We start from the raw sequence: 21,025 nt of genomic DNA, 5'->3' as shown, positions 1-21,025 counted from the left end.
GAGAGAGAGAGAGGGAGGGAGAGAGAGGGAAAAGTTTACACCATTTCATATTCACATATATCTACAATGTACATGCATATAATATACGTACCATGCCAGGAGAGGTACTGAATGATGTATAGTGCATACATTAGAACCAGACATTGCATTGAAATTGTGTGTAGATCTAGTGAACCTTGGATCCCAGACACGAACATCTCCCTGAGCACTACAAGGGACATTAAAATACATGTAACACATGGCATTAATTAGAATGGGCAATAATTACATGTACATGTACATGTGTGTATGGCTCACCCCATAGAGACAATGTTATTGACAGGTTGCTGGATATGTACTTTGAGTATCCAACTGGAGTGCTCCTTTAACACTTGAACCAAACTATAGAAAGTAAAACCATAACTGTAAAAAGTGACACTACAATTATTAACCATACACTAGTCCTCTTTTGAAAGACCACCCTTTGATTCTTGGAAGTGGTGGTCTTACAAGAAGGGTGGTTTTTACCAGGGGACAATATAATGCAAAATAGAGAACTTGATGTCTATTTAAAAGTGCATGGTCTTATTAAAGGTAAGGTGGTATCTCCAAAGGGGGGCACTCCCCTACCTGCTTGATGAAGGGTGTCTCCTGTCATAGAGTCTAATGGTTCCGTCCCCACACCCAGCGACCATCAGTGACTTGTCACAGTGGTCCAGTGCAAGGCTGGAGACACAGCTCTCGGCTCCTGTTGGTATGTCACTGATCTTGAGCTCCTTGTGAGTGTCCCATACTCTGATGTACTTGACATCACCTGTAGCATAGAGGAGACCTGTGGGCTGCTCCCACTCCATTACCATACCAACATCTATAGGGATGAGAATAATAGTATACCAATAATATAACAAGGATATACTAATAATATACAAATAAACAAGAATGATATACTATACAAATTACTAATAATATGCCTAATAATATATTAATATAATATGCCTAATAATATACTAATAATATACTAAGCTTACTTCTAGAGCTTTGCTGCATGTCACTCAATGCCCTCCAGCTGGTAACTAGTTTAGGACTTCCTTCATCCTCTTCTAGGTAGTTCCTCCAGACTCTGATGCACCCGTCATCTAATTAACAACAAGTACAAAGTCAATAGCAACCGGCCACACCCAAAAACCGACCCACCTGTCCCTGTGAGTAAAAATGAGACGTCGTGAGGATTAATGAACTCCACAGCAGTGGCCTTACTGGTTCCAGTGTGATTGGAATGAGTGCAGAGGTGAGTACCTCGTTCTATATCCCACAGACTAAAATACAATTATTAAAAAAGTGAATTTAGACTAGACATCAATAAAAAATTCAATAGTTATACCCATTAAATATTGTAATTATAAAATGGCGGGTTTTAAGAAGCATAAGTTGGCAGTGATACAGAGTATGCAACCTTTTCTCTTTGTATGTACCTTTGCAAAAACACCCCCAATTTTACAATTTCTGATACATATTGATGTCCTTATAGTATGTAGAAAGTTTGAGCTGATTCTGACAAATATTTTTGAGTTAAGAGAATTTTTTAAAATGAGCAAATTTTTGAAAAATACCCAAGGCTATAATAGCCCATGGTTTTTTCCAAAAAATGGCTCCGAAATCACCCCAAATTTTTATCACATTTTCTGATACATATTGATGTCCTTATGTTGTGTAGCAAGTTTGAGGTGATTCCGACTTCAATTTTTCAAGTTACGGCCATTTTAAGAAAACACTAAAATCCTGAAAAATACCCAAGGCTATAGCCCATGGTTTTTTCCAAAAAATGGCTCCGAAATCACCCTAAATTTTTTATCACATTTTCTGATACATATTGATGTCCTTATGCTATGTAGAAAGTTTGGGCTGTTTCTGACAAATATTTTTTGAGTTATGAGCATTTTTTAAAACTAGCCAATTTTTGAAAAATACCCAAGGCTATAGCCCATGGTTTTTTCCAAAAAATGGCTCCGAAATCACCCCAAATTTTTATTACATTTTCTGATACATATTGATGTCCTTATGTTGTGTAGCAAGTTTGAGCTAATCCCGACTTCAATTTTTCAAGTTACGGCCATTTTAAGAAAACACCAAAATCCTGAAAAATACCCATATAGTCCATGGTTTTTTCCAAAAAATGGCTCCAAAATCACCCTAAATTTTTATCACATTTTCTGATACATATTGATGTCCTTATGCTATGTAGAAAGTTTGGGCTGTTTCTGACAAATATTTCTCGAGTTATGAGCATTTTAAAAAACAAGCAAATTTTTGAAAAATACCCAAGGCTATAGCCCATGGTTTTTTCTGAAAAATGGCTCCGAAATCACCCCAAATTTTTATTACATTTTCTAATACATACTGATGTCCTTATGCTATGTAAAAAGTTTGAGCTAATTCTGACAAATATTTTTCGAGTTATAAGCATTTTTTAAAAACGAGCCAAATTTTGAAAAATACCCAAGGCTATAGCACATGGTTTTTTCCAAAAAATGGCTCCAAAATCACCCCAAACTTTTATTACATTTTCTGATACACATTGATGTCCTTATGCTATGTAGAAAGTTTGAGCTGATTCTGACAAATATTTTTCGAGTTATGAGCATTTAAAAAACAAGCCAATATTGGATCAGAATCAGTAAACTACATGTACATACTGTATGGCTAGAAAATTTCGAGGGCATAAATTTTCGTGTTTTAGGGAAAAGCTCTTAATTCTTTAATTTCGAGGGAGTTAAATTTCGCGTTTTTGCACGTGGACTTGCATTAAGTCATTGATTTTCACAAGCTGCACATGCGCAGTGAGCATTTCCATGGTATTAATTTTCGTGGTTAAGAAGTTACCCACGAAATCCGCGAAATTAAATACCCCACGGAATTTTCTAGCCATACGGTATGCAACATAAAGACATGTACATGTATCAGAAAAATAAAAAATTCTCTCCTAGCCATTTAACTAACCTCCATGATGACTTGTGAAGTACAACCAGTTGAGGTATGTAAGGATGAAACTTGAGCTCTTGGGGTGTCTTGCTCTCCTTGTTAACAAATATGTGATCGTTGAACTTTGCTTTATCATAGGAATCAATCAACTGTGACCCCTCCTCTCTCACTGTGTGATTACGCAAGAACCGAAACTCCCTCTGCAAGTAGCTCTCACTAAACCTGTCACAGTCCTCCGGTTGCTATAGAATAAATCAATAAAATAAATAATAATAATAAACATGTGTATTAGAAACAATAATGTATAACATTATCAATTTTACAATATTATAATGACATAATATGGACTAACCTTCATTAGTGAATTTGCAAAATACTTGCAGGACCAGTCGTAGAACTTGGTTTCTTCATAGACGCTAGCCGATGAGCCAATAGAGCTACTGCTTCCAGAGCCACCTGGAGACAATTGAGGATAATTATCATCATCAGCTTGAGGATCCTAGAAGAAGAGAAAAGAGTAAATTTCCTTCATCAAATATATTTTAATCACTTTTCTTGATGTGAGCAAGAAAGCCGGTAGCGATGAATTGGAAGACGGTTCAACTGCTCTAGACCTATACCACAATAACATCACATGACCAGCAGTAAGGTGGTCTATAGCTTACTTGCTGGAGCTTCGGCCTATGGTGTGCGACTTGCCGTGAGAAACAGAAGCAGAGGAAGGGGGAGGGGCTACGCTGAGAGGAGCTGAGGTTGAAGTGGAGAGAGAGGAAATGGCAATGTCACGAGCCTTTGAAGTCTGTCTTATCTATAAAATAAAAATAAAATAATAATAATAATAATACTTTCTATATTACTTTATCCAAGACACTTTGAATGATGGAGCCAGCCTTAAGAGCAACAGTCGGACAAGGATCACCACAAATAGACTGGACCCCTCGCCACAACTGAGCATACAGGCCACTCGAAGACGAGTTGTCGTGGTAACGAGCTATCGGAGGGGGCGGAGCAAAAGACTGCGTCCGTGGGCCGGGACGTGGGAGAGACTCGTCGTCCTCGCCACTGCTATAAGACTCACTGTTGACACTGCCATTGCTGATGGCAGCAGGGCTCCTCTTCATGGGGGAAAGATGGTCACTTTTCTTTTCAGTCTCGGAGGAGGAAGAGGCGGAGTCAATGAAGACGTTGATCCAGCCACCAGGAGTGAGGGAGGTGGAGAGGTTAGAGGGGACAAGGGAAGGCTCTGAATCAGAGGAACGGAGAGCAGCTATCTGGAACTCCCTCTCGTACTGTAGGATGAGACCATGCAGTGCTGTAATGAGCTCCTGGAGAAATAAGATCTACATGTAATACATGTACAATTGTACAGTACATACATGTATATACATGTATGTGTAGTGGGTTAGGGGATAAGGAGTCATTTGGGAATTATGGAAAACTTGAGACAATCAAGGATGTGTTTATAGAGTGTACATGTACATTGTATTTGGTGTTGTGTAAACATCTAACAATGAGGCATACAGTATACAATAGTTTAAAATTCAAAACTTAGCTTCTTATTGTTAATTTGAAGTTGTTTTGAACATACAGTACCGCTCAGCTATAAGTTTTCGTTTACACGAGTAATCTCCAGCATTACCTGCGTTCCACACTGGTGCAATAACTACACGAGTGCACCACAACACGAGATAAGTACATGATGTAAATGATAAATACCGGTACACGATACAGGTGCACCTTCACTAGTGCAGCTTGAATGCATAGCCAAGCTGCACCGTGTCGTGTACACAATAAGTAAACTTATAGCTGAGCGGTACCGTAAAAGTACATGTACATGTACTTTTATGATCAAAGTTTTAGATAATGAGAAAATCTAGTTTTTCATTATTACTTTGTATCCCATTCCTATTCATTAAAAATGGTCTGCAAAAAGAGATGGTTCGTGATAAGGAGAGGAGTGTGGCCAGTAGTTTAGTTAATGATGTCTTAAATAATACAAAATACACAATACAATATGCAATGTTAAAAGTTTTGTTTGCTTCAAGTTCACACAGGAGTTGTTCTACAGTAGTCCTACTTTTACTGATCGGCTCCAGTAGCTCTGGACTCTGATGAGACAGTGCAAAACCTCTCACATCATAAAGGCAACCCATAGCTACTATAGCAGTGCTTCCCTGGCACCTAGCTGAGGCTAGCTCAGCTGAAATTACATAACAAGATTTTCTTTCTTCAGCACCTTTACTCTCTCTCTCCTACAGATTCAATACTTTTCTCTTCCTTGACATCGTCAATGTAACCATAGTAACCATACACGTGTACGTTAGCCCCACCCACTAGTCATTAATTCGCCCAAAATTAAGTGGTCGCTGGTCGCGTTTGAGGAGAGTTCGCCTACAAGGGGTCAAAATAAATGCGTATTACATTTGTACTTTAAGAATGAAGTTTGGAATGAGGGGGTCTTTTACCAGGGGCCCCCAATAGAGGGACTACTGTACATACATGTACAGTAGTACATGTACTACAAAAAACGTACTACATGTACATGCAGTGCATGATTACATGGAATAAATTCAAATAATAAAAGGAATTAGAAAAAAGACCTTTCAATAAAACCAGGAATATAGTAGACTACACTGTACATGTACATAGTCTATATTATATCCTTAATAAAACAGAGAGAGAGAGAAAGAAATGAAAGTAGGCCATTACCATTCTGACAAGAGGAGATCCATCAGAGACAAGAGGTAGGAGAAGCATTGCCACAGAGTGATCAATACTAGTAGCATGATCAGTGTGTGACCCGTCAGTTGATGGAGTGAATATATAAGTACCCAAAGCAAACACAGCTGCTGCCCTAACCTAAGGATCAACTGAGAGTCACATGATCCAGTAATGGGGTTGTACCTCGGGTACTTCATCCCAGAGAAGCAGTGAGAGTTTTTCATGTGCAGCGTCCCTCACTCCACACCATTTGGCTGCGTCATATTTTTGCCATAACCTCCCAAGACATATCGCTAGCCACTGCTTGAGGACAGCATTAGGCTCCTCTAGCTGAGAGAGACATATTGCGACCACATTACCTTGAAGACACACCTCCTATCATTACATTCATAACTATTAATAACTTAACCCCCACACCCACTAACCTGGCCTTTACTGTAATTGTTACATATAGATGATAGTATGAAGGCAGCCATTGTCCTGTACTCAAACTGTATAGTAGTATCAGCTAGTACTGAAATGAAATACTTGTAACCGCCATCTTTAACAAGATCAGACTGGCAACACTATAAAAGGAGAGAGAGAGAGAGAGATGAAAGTGAGAGTGAGTAAATCATAACATCAAAAAGAGGAAGCATAAACAGAAAACCATATCATACAATAAACTGAGTCCTTACATTGTCTACTGACAGTATCTTAGCCCATATGAACACTAGGATAGGCTGTAGCTCACGGAGTTTACTAGCCAGTAGCTTCAACACATACGGAAATATACCAACAGAGAGAGCCTAGGATAAAAAATAAAATAATAATAATACAATATGCATGTGCTTACTGCATGTACTGCTTCAGGGCCCATATCTAGGTATCTTCCTAATAACTCAAGAGCTTGTAATCTGTGGGCCTGACTGAGTAGAAACTAAAGAGAAGGAGGAGAAATAAAGAGGGAGAGAGTTGGACTCTATCCTGTACCTGTAATATTATAGGCAGCTGGGTTGGGGGTTGACTTAAGTTAGGAAAACTAAGTAACCAAACTTGGAAAGCATTTAACTGCTCCGGGAAGAAAGAGCTGGGCTATGAGAGAAATAGAGAGAGAAAATAATGATAATATAAATAAGAACTTAGGTACATTACATGTATTTTACAAGATGGCTATTACTTAGTTATTACTGTGGTATAGAATTTTAAATTTTTCATGCTTAGAAAGTTAGACTTAGAATCAGAACTTAAATCATTGCAATATAGAAACACTTTAATTACTTCGTATTCTTGAGTTCCGTCAATGAGCTGAGGTAGCTGAGCCATTATATGATCCACTGCAAGGTCCCACGCCTGCCACAACGGGTGCTGGTAGGTTGGGGGTAAGTACGGGTGGGACTCGGGCGTGCAATTATAAGACCTCATTATCCTCTCGGCCAGCAAGTAATTCCTATACAGGCTAGCAACCAGGAGGTCCTGTCTAAACAGCTTCTGAAATAATTCTGAAAATAAATAAAAATTCCAAGACTAAAAAATGTACTACTACAACCATTACTATAGTCTTGATGTGGGCATTATAGTGTAGGATTACATACTTTACCACAATCACTCCTCCACTCAACAGGATCCACTCATTGAGTACCTTGTGATAGTGTGTTCCATGCAATGGTGTCAGTGATGGCAGTGAATATCCAATTGAGCTCTCCCAGTGGAGTCTTCCTTTCATTCAGTTTACCAGGTATGCTGTAAGTGAATGTGCGTGTGTGTGTGTGTGTGTGTGAATAGAAATGAATGTACTGACATATAATCATAATGTACATGTACAAGTACATCTACATGTGTAAGGTGTAGTGGATTCAAATTGAATGTAATATGCCATACTTGTCAATCATTTCTTCTGTCACTCCATGAACTAGCTTCCCAACCCTTTGCAAGCAAAACCTTAAGAAGAAAGAAGGAAAGGAGATAGAGAGAGAAGTCATAGCTATTATCTAAATACATTGCACATGTACATGAAAATTTGTCACTAAAACTTAAACATTTTTTTCAATACATACACATGTACATGGATACACTATTGCCATACCATAACAGTGCAGTCTTTATAGGAGTGGTAAGACAGGCAGTGAAGAGATCAGCAGGAAGCTTTGGGTTCATCGGTAGTATCTCCTTGGAACCACAAGCAGCTAGCAATATGGACTCGTCCAATAATCCGAGACAACTTGAATTTGAGGTAGAGAGATTAATGGATCCCTGCACATTGTAAATTTATTATTAATATTATTATTAATTTATTATTAATTAATAATCCCTGAGCATTGATTAATTGATCCCTGTACATTGTGAATTTATTATTAATATTATTATTAATTAATAATCCCTGAGCATTGATTAATTGATCCCTGCACATTGTAAATTTATTATTAATATTATTATTAATATTATTATTAATTTATTATTAATTAATAATCCCTGAGCATTGATTAATTGATCCCTGAGCATTGTAAATTTATTATTAATAACTACATGTAGCTTAATGGAGTTAAAGTTATTGTGTGTACCTCTAAAAAGAATTCGCTTTCCCTTTCTCGTATAAATAATTTAAAAGAATCAACAATTTGAGCTGTCAGTAGAAAAATATTCATTAATTATAATAACATGTACATGTACATGTATGTACCTGCATATGAACAATCCAGTACATATACTGATGGTTTGCCCATCCACACTTGCAAATCATACACTGACAGTGGAATGTACTGTGTGTATGACTAGAGGAGAGAGAGAAAGGAAAGGAGGAGATTAAATATAATTATTATTTAAACATTAATGGTCATGTACCTTGTTAAAGACCCATATCTCTCCGTTAACTGTTGGGCGTGGCACACCATGTCCGTTATAATGAAACAAAACTCTCTCATTCTATACAGTACACAAGGACAATAAATTAATACTCTCTCTTTCTCTCTCTCTCTTTTACTTTGGCATTCTTCCTCAGAGCAATGCAAAGTTTCCGTACTTCATCAGTGGTTGGATCTAATAGCTGCTTATACCTGGCTCTGGGTTGCCATCTCTCATACTGCTTCTGTAAACTATTAGCAATCAATTCCATCGCCTTCTGAGATCCTCTTGACAACGGATCTAAGTTAAAAAGGGGAATACCATAACCATACAGCTGGAAGCTTCCAGGAGACATAATTTTTGCAGATTTTGTTGAGATTTTGCAAAACTAAAAATCTATATAATGCAGTAAAATGGCTGATTGCTGCAAATTACTATAAATTTTGGGCAGACCCGCAAAAGTTTAATCCCCCAAAGTACATGTAAATTTATTAAAATTATAACAATCATAAATGTGTCTATGGCTGGCCACACCCCCACATTACATTACCTATCCAGCACTCTTTCCTAGCGCAAGGTGTTGTCTTGACTACGTCGGGCGGGTCGACTCCAATATTCAAACAAAGAGCAAGTGCTACACTCCACGTCTTGAGCTGGGCATTAATTAGAAGAGACACATGCATTAATTAGAAACAAAACACAAATGAGTACACCAATTAGTTACTTTATACTCTCACGGTAGAAACATCAACAAAGATACATTATTATGATTCCAAATAAACATAATTATAATGGTGTCTCACTCTTTCCTTTATCCTCCAGTTTTCTTTCATTGGAGGGAGCCCAGCAATATCCTCCAGGTGACGTCCCTTCATATAACTTAGCGGAAGGCGCCAGTCATCAAGCTCTGATGCATCCTAGAGAAAGGGGACAAGGGAGAGCCTCATGTATGTATTGTAACAAGCCACGCCTCTACCTCTGGATCCACTGGGAGAATGTCTTTAGTGGAATGGTCCATGGCTACTGCAGCCTCTTCCCCTCTCTCTGCTATCTACAATTTATTAGTCTTCAGCTGCAGCCCAGGACCGAAATATGAAAAACAGCAATATCTGGCCTGCCACTATGGCAGAAGAAACGGGGAGATGAGCTTTAATTAGAAGTAAGGCGGGGCGAAAGTTTTCCGCGCGTGATTGGGCGGTAAATTTGATAGGCGTGGTCATTTAGTCTATAGGCGTGGCTAAATAAAAATGGAGCAGCAAGATATCTATTATGATAGTTCTGAGTACATAGAGACGGTAAGAAAGGGAAACAGAAGCTGTTTCTATTGCTTTCTTTTTTATTAGTCCTCTGGTAACAAGGTAAGCCGTACTTGCGTCCTGTGTGGTAGTCAGAACATTGTTCTTAATGGAAAAGTGAGTAATGGCTTTAAAGTTTATTGTGTTTTATCTCTCGTACAGACAATAGCACAATCAGAGTGTGTCTTTAGAGGTGATTTGGCTAACATTAACATAGGGCGACAGTGTGTACTAGGAAAGAAAGTCATTATATCACCTCCTTATAAGAAATTATTATCAGGGTATGGTGGTACTTTTGTAATTAATAATTGCATCAAATTTGATTCTTTTCTCTCTAGTGGAGCATTCTATCCATTGCAAATCGGTGACAACACCATAATTGGTGACAATACAATCATCAATGCAACTGTTATTGGTCATAGCGTTTACATTGGAAGGAACTGTGTCATTGTACGTATCAAAAACTGTTATTCCTTCAATCAAATAACTTTAAAACCTCTCCCTTCTTTTTGTTATAGTCAAGGGCAGTGGTGTTAAAAGATTGCTGTCGGATAGAGGACAACACTGTAGTACCACCAGAGACCACTGTCCCATCGTTCACTGTATATAAGGGAAACCCTGCACGTTATGTGGATGATTTACCCTCTTGTACACAAGAAGTGATGATGGAGGCAACTAAAAGCTTCTACCAGCACTTTAAGCCCCAGAAGAAGTGAAATGGGAATCATGGAGTCCTTTTTAAATTAGATCCACACCAACTTGTTATTTTTTGTTGTTTAGTTTAATTAATGAAATGTTCAAAATTATTAAAATCACTGTCATACTTTTATGTTATCAATTACTTTGGTGCTAATTAATGTAATCTCATATTCACTAATGTTTCTTGACTTCAGCATAATATTCTTAATGCATTGCAACATAATATAGAATTATAGAGCTGTATTATTATAGTATAATGTCACAACTTCCATTAAAAATTATAGTTGTGTATGATGTGATGGTGGACAATAGTTTGCAGGTTATGTTGAACCTGATACTCCTTTGCAGTCAAGCTGCTTTGGAGTTGGAGCTCGAGGTGAAGGTGGAATGGCTAGCTCTTTGAGAGTCATTAACTTGATTGTCTCTTCTTCAATCTCTTCATCTAATGCCTTTGATGCAGTCATGTATGATATCTAAATGAAGGTTATAGTATGTTAGAGCATCTATAATGATGATATGTGTGTAGATCTATTCTTATTGATATTAATTGGACTCACCAACTGCTGTCTTAATCTTAGAAGTTGACTGCTAACATTAGATGACCATTCCTACAATTTAAAGCAGCAAATATCACAGTCAGTTTGACACTGGGCTTGCTTACATTGTACTGATCCTTCTTTTCAATGTTGTACTCCCTAACTAGAGTCCATTGCCCTGGAGATGGAGAATTTCTATTTATTCTTAGAGCTGGTAGCCTAACTAAAGAAGAAGTCCCAGAGCCTCCAGAGACACTCATAATGGTTTCTGGCTCTCCTGCAGCTCAGACTAGTCTACTTTTATGTTGCAGTTGCGTTTCCTTTTCTTGTAATTATGTGCCCCACCCACACACTCTGTGCTGCGGTCGCTATGGTAACGATAATGATTGCTGAATCAGCACAATTCACATTATTTTTTTATAATCACAAACTTATTATAATGTTGTTATTATTATTATTGTTGTTATTGTGGAGTCGTAACATTAGCAACAGGTGGGATTGATGGTGGGACGGAGGTAGGAGGAATCCCCGGGGGAGGTACTTGTGGAAAACCAGGAGGAGGGGGGCCAGGAAGGCGTGGTGGCATAGCTGGGACCATGCCAGGACGAGGAGGAGGTGGGAGTCCAATAGGCGGAGGCATCATTATCCCTATTGAATATAAATAAATGTAAATAAATAATGAAATATTTTTAGAGACTTTTCCCAACATTCACCAATGAATATCAGCAAAAGAGACCATGTACTGTAGTACACGGTCTTTGGCCAAATTTCATCAAAAAATGTTAGAAAAAAAATTCTCCATTTTAATCATTTTTCCTGATGCATATACATTTTCTTATATTGTGTAGAAAGTTTGAGCGAATTCCGATCAAAATTAAATTTTTCACAGATTCTTAAAACTGCTCAAAAATCGGGCCAAAAACCATGTACTATAGTACACAGTCTTTTGCCAAATTTCATCAAAAATGTCAAGGACAGAATCCTCAACTTTCATAATTTTTCCTGATGCATATACATGTGCTTAAGTTTCATAGAAAGTTTGAGCCGATTCCAATCAAGATTAGATTTTTTACGAATATTTAAAAGTTGTTCCAAATGCATAACACATCTTGTCAGTTATGAAGCGCTATGCTGAGTTAGCATTTTTTTGCAGAAAACTTGTTTGGCCCATTCAGCTCTGTACTACCGTATAGCTCCAAATTTTTGTCAGTCAAAAATTTCGTCAAAATCTTAATTTCTTGTTAAAATTAATTTTCATCAAAAAAATTATCGTCATTTTTGTAATTAATCCGCATACTATCCACGTGAAACAAAAATTTCGTCAAGCAAAAATACTTGACAAATTTGACGAAAATTTAGACCGAAAAAAATTTGGAGCTATATGGTATGCCGTACACCCATCCCACAACATGACGGCTCATATCTTGATTAATGAGCGGCCATGTTGTGGTCAAGCTCCATAATGTGTGAATGCGTGTCTACCTGGTGGTGCCATGCCTGGGGGAACTGGGATCATTCCAGGGGGAGCTAATAATCCCGGACCCATTGGTCGAATCAAACTCATTCTAAATGCTAATAAAGAAATGCAATTATTAAACCAGAAAATTTAATTCATAAGGCTCTTACATTGTGCCTGACTCTCTAACCAATTGACGTAGTATAGTCTTACATTTTCCTTGTGCCTGCGACCAGAATTATGTGTCTTCCTAACTGAAGGCTATTCATAAAAATAAATAATTCTAATAATGCAATTTTAATATTATACTCTTACTAACAGAGTCATGAGTCAAATAAGTGTCACAATAGTCACAGTAATATCTACAAATGAAGAGAAAATGGACAATTTTAGTTGCAATCTAAACCTTACTTTCCCATGATGTAAAGAGAATTAAGAGATTACGGAAACTCACAAATCAGTATCCGTATAAAGTCCGTATATCCTCAAAGATGGAGGAAGGTAACTTCATGGTATGTGGATAATTAAAGTATTTTTCTTGTTAAAGTTCATCTTTTTTCACATTACAGAGAATTACTAATGCAAAGGTATGATCAAGTATGCAGATATTAATTTTAGAAGTTTTTCTGTGTATCCTTCTCTCTTATAAAAATTATTATAATTATTATACATACATGTATGTATACAGGTAAAGGTTTGTAAAGTACAAGTATTGGGATTAAATAGAACAAAAAATGACATAGTCACTGAGCAAGTAAAAGACGTCTTAAAATCAGAAAACCTGCTTGAGGTATAACATTTAAATGGACGTGGTTTGACTTTGTTTAATTTATAGCTGGTTGCAAACTCACTGGAGTCAGTTGACAGATTAAAATCACTCAACGCTTTCAAGGAAGTCAATTTAGAGTTTGGTGCCTGTAGGAATAAAATGGGAAAGATTGATGGAACTGCAGTTACATTTAGAGTGAAGGAGAATGGTCTTATAGCCTCATCAATATCAGCTAATGCAGGAACACAGAGTGGAGATGCTGTAAGCAAAGCTGTGTTACACATACATGTACGGTACATTGTGTACTACTGCTCTCATTGTAGAACCTTAGTTTCTCATTGAGGAATATTTTCGGCCGAGCAGAGCAGTTAAAAGTTGTCTCAACAACTGCCTTCCCTCAGTGGGGTCAGACAATACAACTGGAACTCACCAAGCCATATTATAAAGACATTACTAGACAGTTAGTGAAGCACAAGGAGATTAAGTAAAGTCATTGCTTTGTGTTGCATAGGTTTTGTGCTGGCTTGGGTACTACTAACTTCAAGCAACCTCCTTGTGGATATCAAGAAAATATTTATGAGCAGAAAGTCCAAATGCAAGTAAGAGATTGAGAGAGGCAGGTGCTTCAGGTGGTATGCAGTGTTTCTCAAGATTAGGTCATCATACGTTTGGCTGGTTTTGTGACTGGAGAGAATTGTTTGGATTTGATAATGGAGTGCCCATGAGCATTAGGAAAGATGCAGGGCATTCTTTAAAGAGCTCATTAAAAGTTAGCTGCTAGCAATCAGTTGAATTAAATGTATTTGTGTTTCTTAGCATGTGTTAGTGACAGACAATAGAGATGATCCATTGCTCCCAAGTGAGGGATATCTTACTAAACTAACTCATGAAGTGGCTGGCTTGGGCGGTGATATCTGCTTTAGTAAAGCTGAAGTTCAGACACAAATGTTCAAAGAAATATTTCCTGAATGGGTAAGTACATGGTGTATTACACTTGCTACACAACGTACATTGTACATGTATCAACATGTATATACATCGGAAAAATTATAAAATGAAGAATTCTCTTCTAGTTATTTTTGGTGAATGACTGTGGTATTTTTGTTGAATTTTTAAAATCTAAGACTGCATGAGCACTATGCTGAATCCTGTGGAAACTTTGCATGGTTATTTTACACGTTATTTGATCTATTGTAGGTCCTGGGTCTCTCGTTTTGGGGCGGACTTCTAAAACCATTTTCTCCTTCAAAAATCAACGACCGGTTCCTCCTTGGTGGCAGTACTACTCTCAGAGGTTTTGAAATGTGGGGGGTGGGGCCACATCGCCATGGTTACAGCTATGGAGGTGAGGCTTACTGGGCTACGGGACTCCACCTTTTCCTACCCCTCCCGTTTACAAGCGGTGAATTCTTTAGAAGGATAAGGTTTCACGGATTCTTAACTGCAGGAAATCTCAACGAGCTATGTAAGCAACACAAAAATTATTATTAATAATTCAAAGAATATTTATGTGTAACAGGTTCGTTGTCAAGTTTTCTGAATTTGTTAAAAGAGACACGCCTTTCTGGTGGATTTGGAATGCACTGTAGACTGGGCATAGCTCAAATTGAGCTTAACTATGCAATACCACTCAGGGCTCAGTCACATGACCGGTGAGTCACATGATATAATTCATAATTTATCTGTTTATACACAAACACACACGCAAACATGATAGGCTCAAACCAGGACTTCAATTTGGGATTGGACTTGACATGTTATAATAATTTGGTATCAGAGATCAATAATAATTATTATTATATCATTATTCATTTAAAGGCGGTTGTGTCTGTACGTGTGTACTGTTAGCATTAAGAGTGGCAGTGTGTTCCTGCAACAGGCTCAGTGTAGGCGTTTGATACTCAAGAGGTGGTATCTCTTTCTTTGTTATCCACTGATATATGTCCCAGTCATTACTTGGTTCATTTATTAGCTTGTCATATTCTTCCAACTGTTGGCTTGTGAATTTGTTAAGATATCGCTCTGCGAATGTGCTACAATATATATATTGATAATCATGGCAGTAGATGTAGAGCTATACCTTAGCAATATGCCGTTTTCTGTCATTCCTCTCTTCCTAATTATGCAATGTTAAGCAACAGCTTGTAAGAATTTTTTTACCTGCTTTGATAGAGTAGTCTTTTCCTTTTTACGGTTTCGTCCTCGCCAGTACGCGGTGTATACTTGGGATAACTTATATCTGTAGACTGCCATCTTAGCCATGATCCTCTGGAGACCATGATCCTTGCAGCTAGCATTCTGATGGCGGCCATTTTGAACCACGCCCTTACAAAATTAATTATATTGCACAAGATTGTTTAATGTTTATTTTGATTTAAAAATTAATTTACAAGTATACAATGAATGGATTGGAATCTGTTTAATTAGTTTTGGTAGCATTACTAAATACTCCGGCTGCAAACAGTGCTCCAATGGTAATCCCCACAACGGCATAAGTAAATATAATGATAGCCCATGTTATCCCTTGCATTATGCAACCAACAATGCAAGTTAGCTTTGTGAAATAGCCAGCTTCTTTAGAAGTCTTTTCAGCAGAGTCATACTGTCCTTCTTGATACAAGCGTCTTGCCTACAATGTGTGATAATGTGCATTAATGAGAGTACAAGGTGAAAAGCATGTCTACCTCAACAGCTTTGTACACAGCAAATATTCCAAGAGGCCAAAAGCAGCAAATTAATGCAATGATTGCTTTTATGAGATAGTCCTGAGGTGGGACTGGTGGAGGAGATGTAATGGTACCAGGGACCTGTAGACGATAAACAATGAAAATTGTTGAATTCATCCAGTTTATTTTCGCTTTTACTCACTGGTTGGTAAGATTTTTCAGGAAAAGGTTCAGTTTGAGAGGTTTCTTTTGTAGTAAAGTCTTGTCCTGTTGGTCAAAGAAAGCATTAGTACATTAAGTCTCACGCAAACCAACCTTTTTCCATTTCTGCCTGCAAGTTTTGTATTTTTTTGATGAATGATGACTAAACAAATTCCTAACAGTGGAGTGGACACGCCCAAGATTAGCCTGATATTTTATTTTTATTTATTAGCAAAGGAAACTGTAATAATGTGCATTGACTATAATATAAATCATTAGCAAGGTTTTAATTTCTATAGCTTGAGTCCAGAAGCTATGACTGCAGAACAACTCGAGTCACAACACTACCAACAATAAGTGCCCATCCAATTGCATGAAGTATGATTCCAACAATGATTGCAATCTTATTGTACTTCCTTGACTCAGCAGCTGAGGCTTGTCCTTCAGACACTAGTCCATCTTGATAAAATTTACGTGCCTGTGTATAGAATGGAAGAGGTTATGCATTCATAATATTCTCTATTTTAGTTCAATTACTTCAACTGATTTTATGAGTGCTATCAGTCCCACTGGCCAGAAGCAGAATATGATTGAGAAGATGGAGAGATACAAGTAATCCTGAGGCTATTGTAATACACAAAGAACTGGTAAGTAGTTTATTTAAAGCACTTACTGGTATATACACTGGAGGCTGGGCATACCCATAAGGAGCTGATGGATCATAAGTTTTTTCTAAGAGATCATAAATTATAATAGCATGCATAGTAGATCTATACCTGTAGTGATGAGTTTGTCCTTCTCTGAGGAGATACTTTCCTTCTCTGACATGTTCTTAGTGCTGGAAATTGAACTATAGTAACTATAATAGTATTTATAGTAATAGTCTGGTGTCAGCTATCACATGATATTCAAATGCTGAGACATCACATGTGGTGGCTCAGTATTTGAATATAATAAGTCATGTGATAAAAATATTCATAACGCATAGTTGTGGTTAGTTGGGAGAGAATGTACACTATATCTCCCCACACTACACAGCATACCATGTTATCTATTTGTCACATGACTCATCAAAATGCTGAGACATCACATCCTTGTATGACACTAGAGCCTATCATAATCATTATGAGTGTAGCAAGTTCTATTTAAAACACACACAATAAATTGTTTATAGTTTGAATGTATGTAGTCACTGATTTAAGGATTAACACAACAATATAAAAGAAGTAGGAATGTTTTAATCTCTTTGAGCTGCACCTGCTGCAGAAGCAGCAATAGATGCCCCAACGCTTAGTATCACAAACAACCAAACAAAGACATTGATGGCAATTCCTATCCCAATGGATATCATGTTGAAGGTCTTTGCTTCACGTGAGGATGCTTGGGCTTCAGCTAGACGGCCATCTTGACAGTAACGACGAGTCTAGAAAAGGGACAATATTGAATCCAACAACATCAGTGTTTACATATTAGCAAAATGCATAATTGGACTTTCAATCAAAAAAGGAAGTTACACAAATAGTATTCAGACCATTCCACAGCCTACAGACATGTAGTGTTCTCACCTCAACAGATTTAAGGAGAGCAATGATACCAACTGGCCAGAAGCAACAAATGATTGAGAACAGTGAGAGTATAAGATAATCATTAGGAAGAGAAGCCTCGGGAATTGGTTGCTATAAAATAATGAATCAAAGAAGTTTTATAATTGCAGAGTCGGGGCCGAACATTGATTTACCTGAGATTGGATATAGTGCACAGGCTGAGGCTGCGGTGGAGGAGCAGTATAATCTAACAAGAAGAGTACAACTACAGATACATTACTATCTTACCTGGCGGAGGTTCTTTCTTCTCTGACATCTTGTTGTTGACAAACAAAATAATTATTAACAAAAATACACCGAGTTTTTATTATACTAATGACGTCATAGCTCAATAGCGCTAGCCCCACCCACACAGTTTAGTTGAGATGAGCATGAGCTGTTTAGTTTTACTTTTAACAAAACCGAAAATTATTTAAGAAAAAATATACAGCGACTAAAAGTTGAACTATCACACACATACGAAAACATGATATTGATCTGCACATCATACTATCTCTGCAGTTAACTTGCTGCAGCTATACTTATTAGTATTGGTGGAATGAGTGCTATTGCAGTTCCAATACCATTGAGTATCAATCCCACTATTATTGCTGCTACACTATAACTTTTTGCTTGAGAGGAAGCTTGTAGAGCTCTATCGTAATCACCACTTTGATTGTAGGTACGTGCCTGAGAAAAAAAATGTAAATTAAAAAACAGTTTCAGTGATTTTACCTCCATTGACTTCATTATTGCAAATATTGCAATTATCCAGCAACAAAATATAGCACAAATTGAAAGCCCAAGGTAATCAGGAGAAGGCCCAGTCAGAGTGCTAGACTTCTGTATAATACAAACAAATTATGTGAAGACAGCAGTTTATTGTTTGTACCTGTGGTTGTTGAATGAAAAAATAGAAGGCTGCTGTGCCGTACCTTCTGATGGTACTAAAATAAATTATAAAATTAAAGAATATTTAGAGAGTATCTATCTGCTCCTATCACACAATAAATCAAACTTACCTGTTGAGGGAAATCCTGACATATTTGTTTGATAGTTCATCCTCTCTGTTTATATTTAAGAAAAGAGCTGAAATGCTTGATGTACAACTCAGTGAGCTCTGCAGTCTGCACTGATGCTTTATAACACAATGCAATGATGTGACATCACTTTGATGATTTCACATTTTTCCAAAAACTATTTTATAGGTATATCCTAGTCAGGTGGGCCAGCCTGACTCTTGTGTTTACACCTCAACTGATTTCATTATTTTAATTTACAATAAAACACTAAACAATGAAAGCCAACATACTTGAACACAAACAATCAGTAACATTTTAACAACTAGTCTATCCTTATAAGTGTATTACTGATGACATAAAATTATTAGATCTTAAATAATGTAAATAGAGTAGCAATGTTAGCAGTGCCTTAGTCAGGCCAGGGAGGCCCCTCTTAGCATCTGCAACAATAATTGTCACCAAAATTACTATTGCAAGGAAGATATGGTAGGTCACTCCTATCCCAATGAATATTGTGTTATAGGTTTTTGCTTTACGTGAGGATGCTTGGGCTTCAGCTAGACGGCCATTTTGACAGTAACGACGAGTCTAGAAAAGGAACAATATTGAATCCAACAACATCAGTGTTTACATATTAGCAAAATGCATAATTGGACTTTCACTAAAGGGAAAAGCCTACAACTACACATGGTAATGTTTGCTTGTTGTGTTATTATCATATCTGCATGTATGTGATATAGCCCGGGCTCAGTGAAAATAAAAATTGATCTCACCTCAACAGATTTAAGGAGAGCAATGACACCAACTGGCCAGAAGCAACAAAGGATTGAGAATAGTGAGAGTATAAGATAATAATCATTAGGAAAAGAAGCCTCAGGAATTGGTTGCTACATCATGTAAGTCAGGATTCAGAGTACTAGGTTTTAATCCTATGCCTTTACCTGAGGTTGGGTGTAATAAACTGGTGGAGCAGGAGTATAGCCTAAAATGAAATTTAGAATTAATGAAACAGTTTCATTTTTACCTGGTGGAGGTTCCTCGAGAAGTTTCTTCTTCTCTGTTGGCATCTTGTTTCTTGTTTGTGAGGGTGAGAATTAGAAAACGGTGCAGGACCTGGAGGTGGATATTAGAGTACATTCTGGTATTATGAGACGGTTTGTATTATGAGACACTGCCTGTAATTTCAATGATAAAATTTGAAAATTTAAAAATCTTAAGTGTCTCATGATTGGTGCATGTACTCTAAACTACCAGTATCATGGAATGATTATTGATCCACTCACACAGTTTTTATTGCATTTTATAATGATTATAAAATTCAGATTAGACTATGTTTAAATTATGACATGAAACGCTGAAATTAAAGCGAAACTAATCTATAAGTGTAAACAATGCATGAATTGCAAATTTACGACCTGCATAGTTCATAGTAAATAAGAAAGAGCTAAGGTGCAATATTCGAGATTTAAAATGTATGCTATTGTCGAGCTGAGCTTCATTTCAATTTATAAATGTTGGTGGAGGAGCAGTATAAGCTAACAACAATGAGAGTACAACTAACGATACATTACTTTCTTACCTGGTGGGGGCTCTTTCTTCTCTTCTGACATCTTGTTGTGACAAACAAAAAATACACTGAGTTTTATTATACGTATACTAATGACGTCATAGCTCAATAGCACCGGCACCTGCACCACCCACACACAATTAGCTGATCTAGCTAAACTGTTAAGACCAATGATGTATCCAAACTCTTGAGTTTACTGTCATCATGGTAAACATCAATGGTTAAAAGAGCTATTATTAAGTATGGTAAGGATGATTAAAACATACAAATGGGTAAACAACAGTAAACCTCATTGATAAGCATTGAAACTGTGGCTAACATTAATAAACATAGGTAGCTAAATACATACATGTATATACATATGATATACAGTGGTAAACATGGGTCAACAGTGATTTACAGTGTTGAACACAGGTAAACATAAGTAAACAAAGATATACAGTGGTAAACATGGGTCAACAGTGATTTACAGTGTTAAACACAGGTAAACATAAGTAAACAAAGATATACAGTGATAAACATTGGTCAACAGTGATTTACAGTGTTAAACACAGGTAAACATAAGTAAACAAAAATTTACAGTGATAAACATTGGTCAACAGTGATTCACAGTGTTGAACACAGGTAAACATAAGTAAACAAAGATATACAGTGATAAACATTGGTCAACAGTGATTCACAGTGTTAAACACAGGTAAACATAAGTAAACAAAGATATACAGTGTTAAACAT

At 37.1% G+C, this 21,025-nt stretch overlaps 8 protein-coding genes across 9 annotated transcripts in view; 2 read left to right on the top strand and 6 right to left on the bottom strand.

The window, feature by feature from the left end:
• Window positions 1-9,669, bottom strand: part of LOC100638632 (regulatory-associated protein of mTOR-like) — a 10,478-nt gene extending 809 nt beyond the window's left edge. The window contains exons 1-27 of the mRNA XM_011412161.2: window positions 9,476-9,669; window positions 9,303-9,416; window positions 9,050-9,152; window positions 8,639-8,799; window positions 8,500-8,580; window positions 8,339-8,429; window positions 8,220-8,281; window positions 7,745-7,911; window positions 7,540-7,599; window positions 7,301-7,401; window positions 6,940-7,160; window positions 6,652-6,753; window positions 6,515-6,598; window positions 6,357-6,467; window positions 6,105-6,245; window positions 5,863-6,054; window positions 5,668-5,817; window positions 3,816-4,283; window positions 3,624-3,766; window positions 3,509-3,572; window positions 3,311-3,457; window positions 2,977-3,200; window positions 1,174-1,295; window positions 1,008-1,115; window positions 610-847; window positions 298-381; window positions 92-208 (exon numbers count right to left, since the gene is read on the bottom strand). Of these exons, the coding sequence (XP_011410463.2) occupies window positions 92-208; window positions 298-381; window positions 610-847; window positions 1,008-1,115; window positions 1,174-1,295; window positions 2,977-3,200; window positions 3,311-3,457; window positions 3,509-3,572; window positions 3,624-3,766; window positions 3,816-4,283; window positions 5,668-5,817; window positions 5,863-6,054; window positions 6,105-6,245; window positions 6,357-6,467; window positions 6,515-6,598; window positions 6,652-6,753; window positions 6,940-7,160; window positions 7,301-7,401; window positions 7,540-7,599; window positions 7,745-7,911; window positions 8,220-8,281; window positions 8,339-8,429; window positions 8,500-8,580; window positions 8,639-8,799; window positions 9,050-9,152; window positions 9,303-9,416; window positions 9,476-9,517 (3,698 nt within the window). The 5' untranslated portion in view covers window positions 9,518-9,669. The remainder of the gene's footprint in view (window positions 1-91; window positions 209-297; window positions 382-609; window positions 848-1,007; window positions 1,116-1,173; window positions 1,296-2,976; window positions 3,201-3,310; window positions 3,458-3,508; window positions 3,573-3,623; window positions 3,767-3,815; window positions 4,284-5,667; window positions 5,818-5,862; window positions 6,055-6,104; window positions 6,246-6,356; window positions 6,468-6,514; window positions 6,599-6,651; window positions 6,754-6,939; window positions 7,161-7,300; window positions 7,402-7,539; window positions 7,600-7,744; window positions 7,912-8,219; window positions 8,282-8,338; window positions 8,430-8,499; window positions 8,581-8,638; window positions 8,800-9,049; window positions 9,153-9,302; window positions 9,417-9,475) is intronic.
• Window positions 9,670-9,731: 62 nt separating this feature from the next.
• Window positions 9,732-10,692, top strand: LOC100634138 (dynactin subunit 5-like). The gene is made up of 5 exons (XM_003384460.3): window positions 9,732-9,794; window positions 9,843-9,911; window positions 9,957-10,075; window positions 10,133-10,244; window positions 10,313-10,692. Exons 1-5 carry the CDS (start codon window positions 9,747-9,749, stop codon window positions 10,508-10,510), a joined length of 546 nt encoding a protein of 181 aa, XP_003384508.1. The 5' UTR covers window positions 9,732-9,746; the 3' UTR covers window positions 10,511-10,692.
• Window positions 10,637-11,364, bottom strand: LOC100634264 (uncharacterized). The gene is made up of 3 exons (XM_003384461.3): window positions 11,155-11,364; window positions 11,051-11,101; window positions 10,637-10,966 (listed from the first exon to the last, which is right to left on the bottom strand). Exons 1-3 carry the CDS (start codon window positions 11,287-11,289, stop codon window positions 10,814-10,816), a joined length of 339 nt encoding a protein of 112 aa, XP_003384509.1. The 5' UTR covers window positions 11,290-11,364; the 3' UTR covers window positions 10,637-10,813.
• Window positions 11,365-11,415: 51 nt separating this feature from the next.
• On the bottom strand, window positions 11,416-12,963 carry LOC100634011 (U1 small nuclear ribonucleoprotein C-like). Its single transcript, XM_003384459.3, has 5 exons — window positions 12,897-12,963; window positions 12,805-12,847; window positions 12,656-12,746; window positions 12,512-12,601; window positions 11,416-11,677 (listed from the first exon to the last, which is right to left on the bottom strand). The coding sequence occupies exons 1-5, from the start codon at window positions 12,902-12,904 to the stop codon at window positions 11,493-11,495; spliced, it is 417 nt and encodes a 138-aa protein (XP_003384507.1). The 5' UTR covers window positions 12,905-12,963; the 3' UTR covers window positions 11,416-11,492.
• On the top strand, window positions 12,954-15,108 carry LOC100638504 (sorting and assembly machinery component 50 homolog). The gene is made up of 11 exons (XM_019993675.1): window positions 12,954-12,997; window positions 13,055-13,072; window positions 13,174-13,275; window positions 13,321-13,515; window positions 13,578-13,714; window positions 13,766-13,853; window positions 13,895-14,023; window positions 14,071-14,226; window positions 14,452-14,719; window positions 14,774-14,906; window positions 14,972-15,108. Exons 1-11 carry the CDS (start codon window positions 12,977-12,979, stop codon window positions 15,015-15,017), a joined length of 1,293 nt encoding a protein of 430 aa, XP_019849234.1. The 5' UTR covers window positions 12,954-12,976; the 3' UTR covers window positions 15,018-15,108.
• On the bottom strand, window positions 15,021-15,598 carry LOC100633884 (succinate dehydrogenase assembly factor 2, mitochondrial-like). Its single transcript, XM_003384458.2, has 3 exons — window positions 15,415-15,598; window positions 15,335-15,370; window positions 15,021-15,287 (listed from the first exon to the last, which is right to left on the bottom strand). Exons 1-3 carry the CDS (start codon window positions 15,564-15,566, stop codon window positions 15,059-15,061), a joined length of 417 nt encoding a protein of 138 aa, XP_003384506.1. The 5' UTR covers window positions 15,567-15,598; the 3' UTR covers window positions 15,021-15,058.
• Window positions 15,599-15,635: 37 nt separating this feature from the next.
• On the bottom strand, window positions 15,636-17,070 carry LOC100633756 (proline-rich transmembrane protein 1-like). The gene is made up of 7 exons (XM_011412159.2): window positions 16,898-17,070; window positions 16,795-16,853; window positions 16,659-16,745; window positions 16,236-16,599; window positions 16,123-16,187; window positions 15,939-16,061; window positions 15,636-15,883 (listed from the first exon to the last, which is right to left on the bottom strand). The coding sequence occupies exons 4-7, from the start codon at window positions 16,243-16,245 to the stop codon at window positions 15,674-15,676; spliced, it is 408 nt and encodes a 135-aa protein (XP_011410461.1). The 5' UTR covers window positions 16,246-16,599; window positions 16,659-16,745; window positions 16,795-16,853; window positions 16,898-17,070; the 3' UTR covers window positions 15,636-15,673.
• A 174-nt stretch (window positions 17,071-17,244) lies between these two features.
• LOC105316880 (proline-rich transmembrane protein 1-like) lies at window positions 17,245-19,825 on the bottom strand. Of its 2 annotated transcripts, none has more exons than XM_019993680.1 (4): window positions 19,751-19,825; window positions 19,668-19,708; window positions 17,687-17,797; window positions 17,245-17,544 (listed from the first exon to the last, which is right to left on the bottom strand). In XM_019993680.1, the coding sequence occupies exons 1-4, from the start codon at window positions 19,791-19,793 to the stop codon at window positions 17,359-17,361; spliced, it is 381 nt and encodes a 126-aa protein (XP_019849239.1). In that variant the 5' UTR covers window positions 19,794-19,825; the 3' UTR covers window positions 17,245-17,358. The 2 variants fall into 2 exon arrangements, with proteins under 2 accessions (XP_019849239.1, XP_011410439.1); XM_011412137.2 differs by lacking the exons at window positions 19,668-19,708; window positions 19,751-19,825 and adding exons at window positions 17,860-17,912; window positions 17,954-18,056.
• Window positions 19,826-21,025: the final 1,200 nt, after the last annotated feature.

This window comes from Amphimedon queenslandica, unplaced genomic scaffold (assembly GCF_000090795.2).
Source record: "Amphimedon queenslandica unplaced genomic scaffold, v1.1 AMPQUscaffold_13490, whole genome shotgun sequence".
In the NCBI taxonomy this organism is placed as follows: domain Eukaryota; kingdom Metazoa; phylum Porifera; class Demospongiae; order Haplosclerida; family Niphatidae; genus Amphimedon; species Amphimedon queenslandica.
This window is presented reverse-complemented; position numbering and strand designations above follow the sequence as displayed.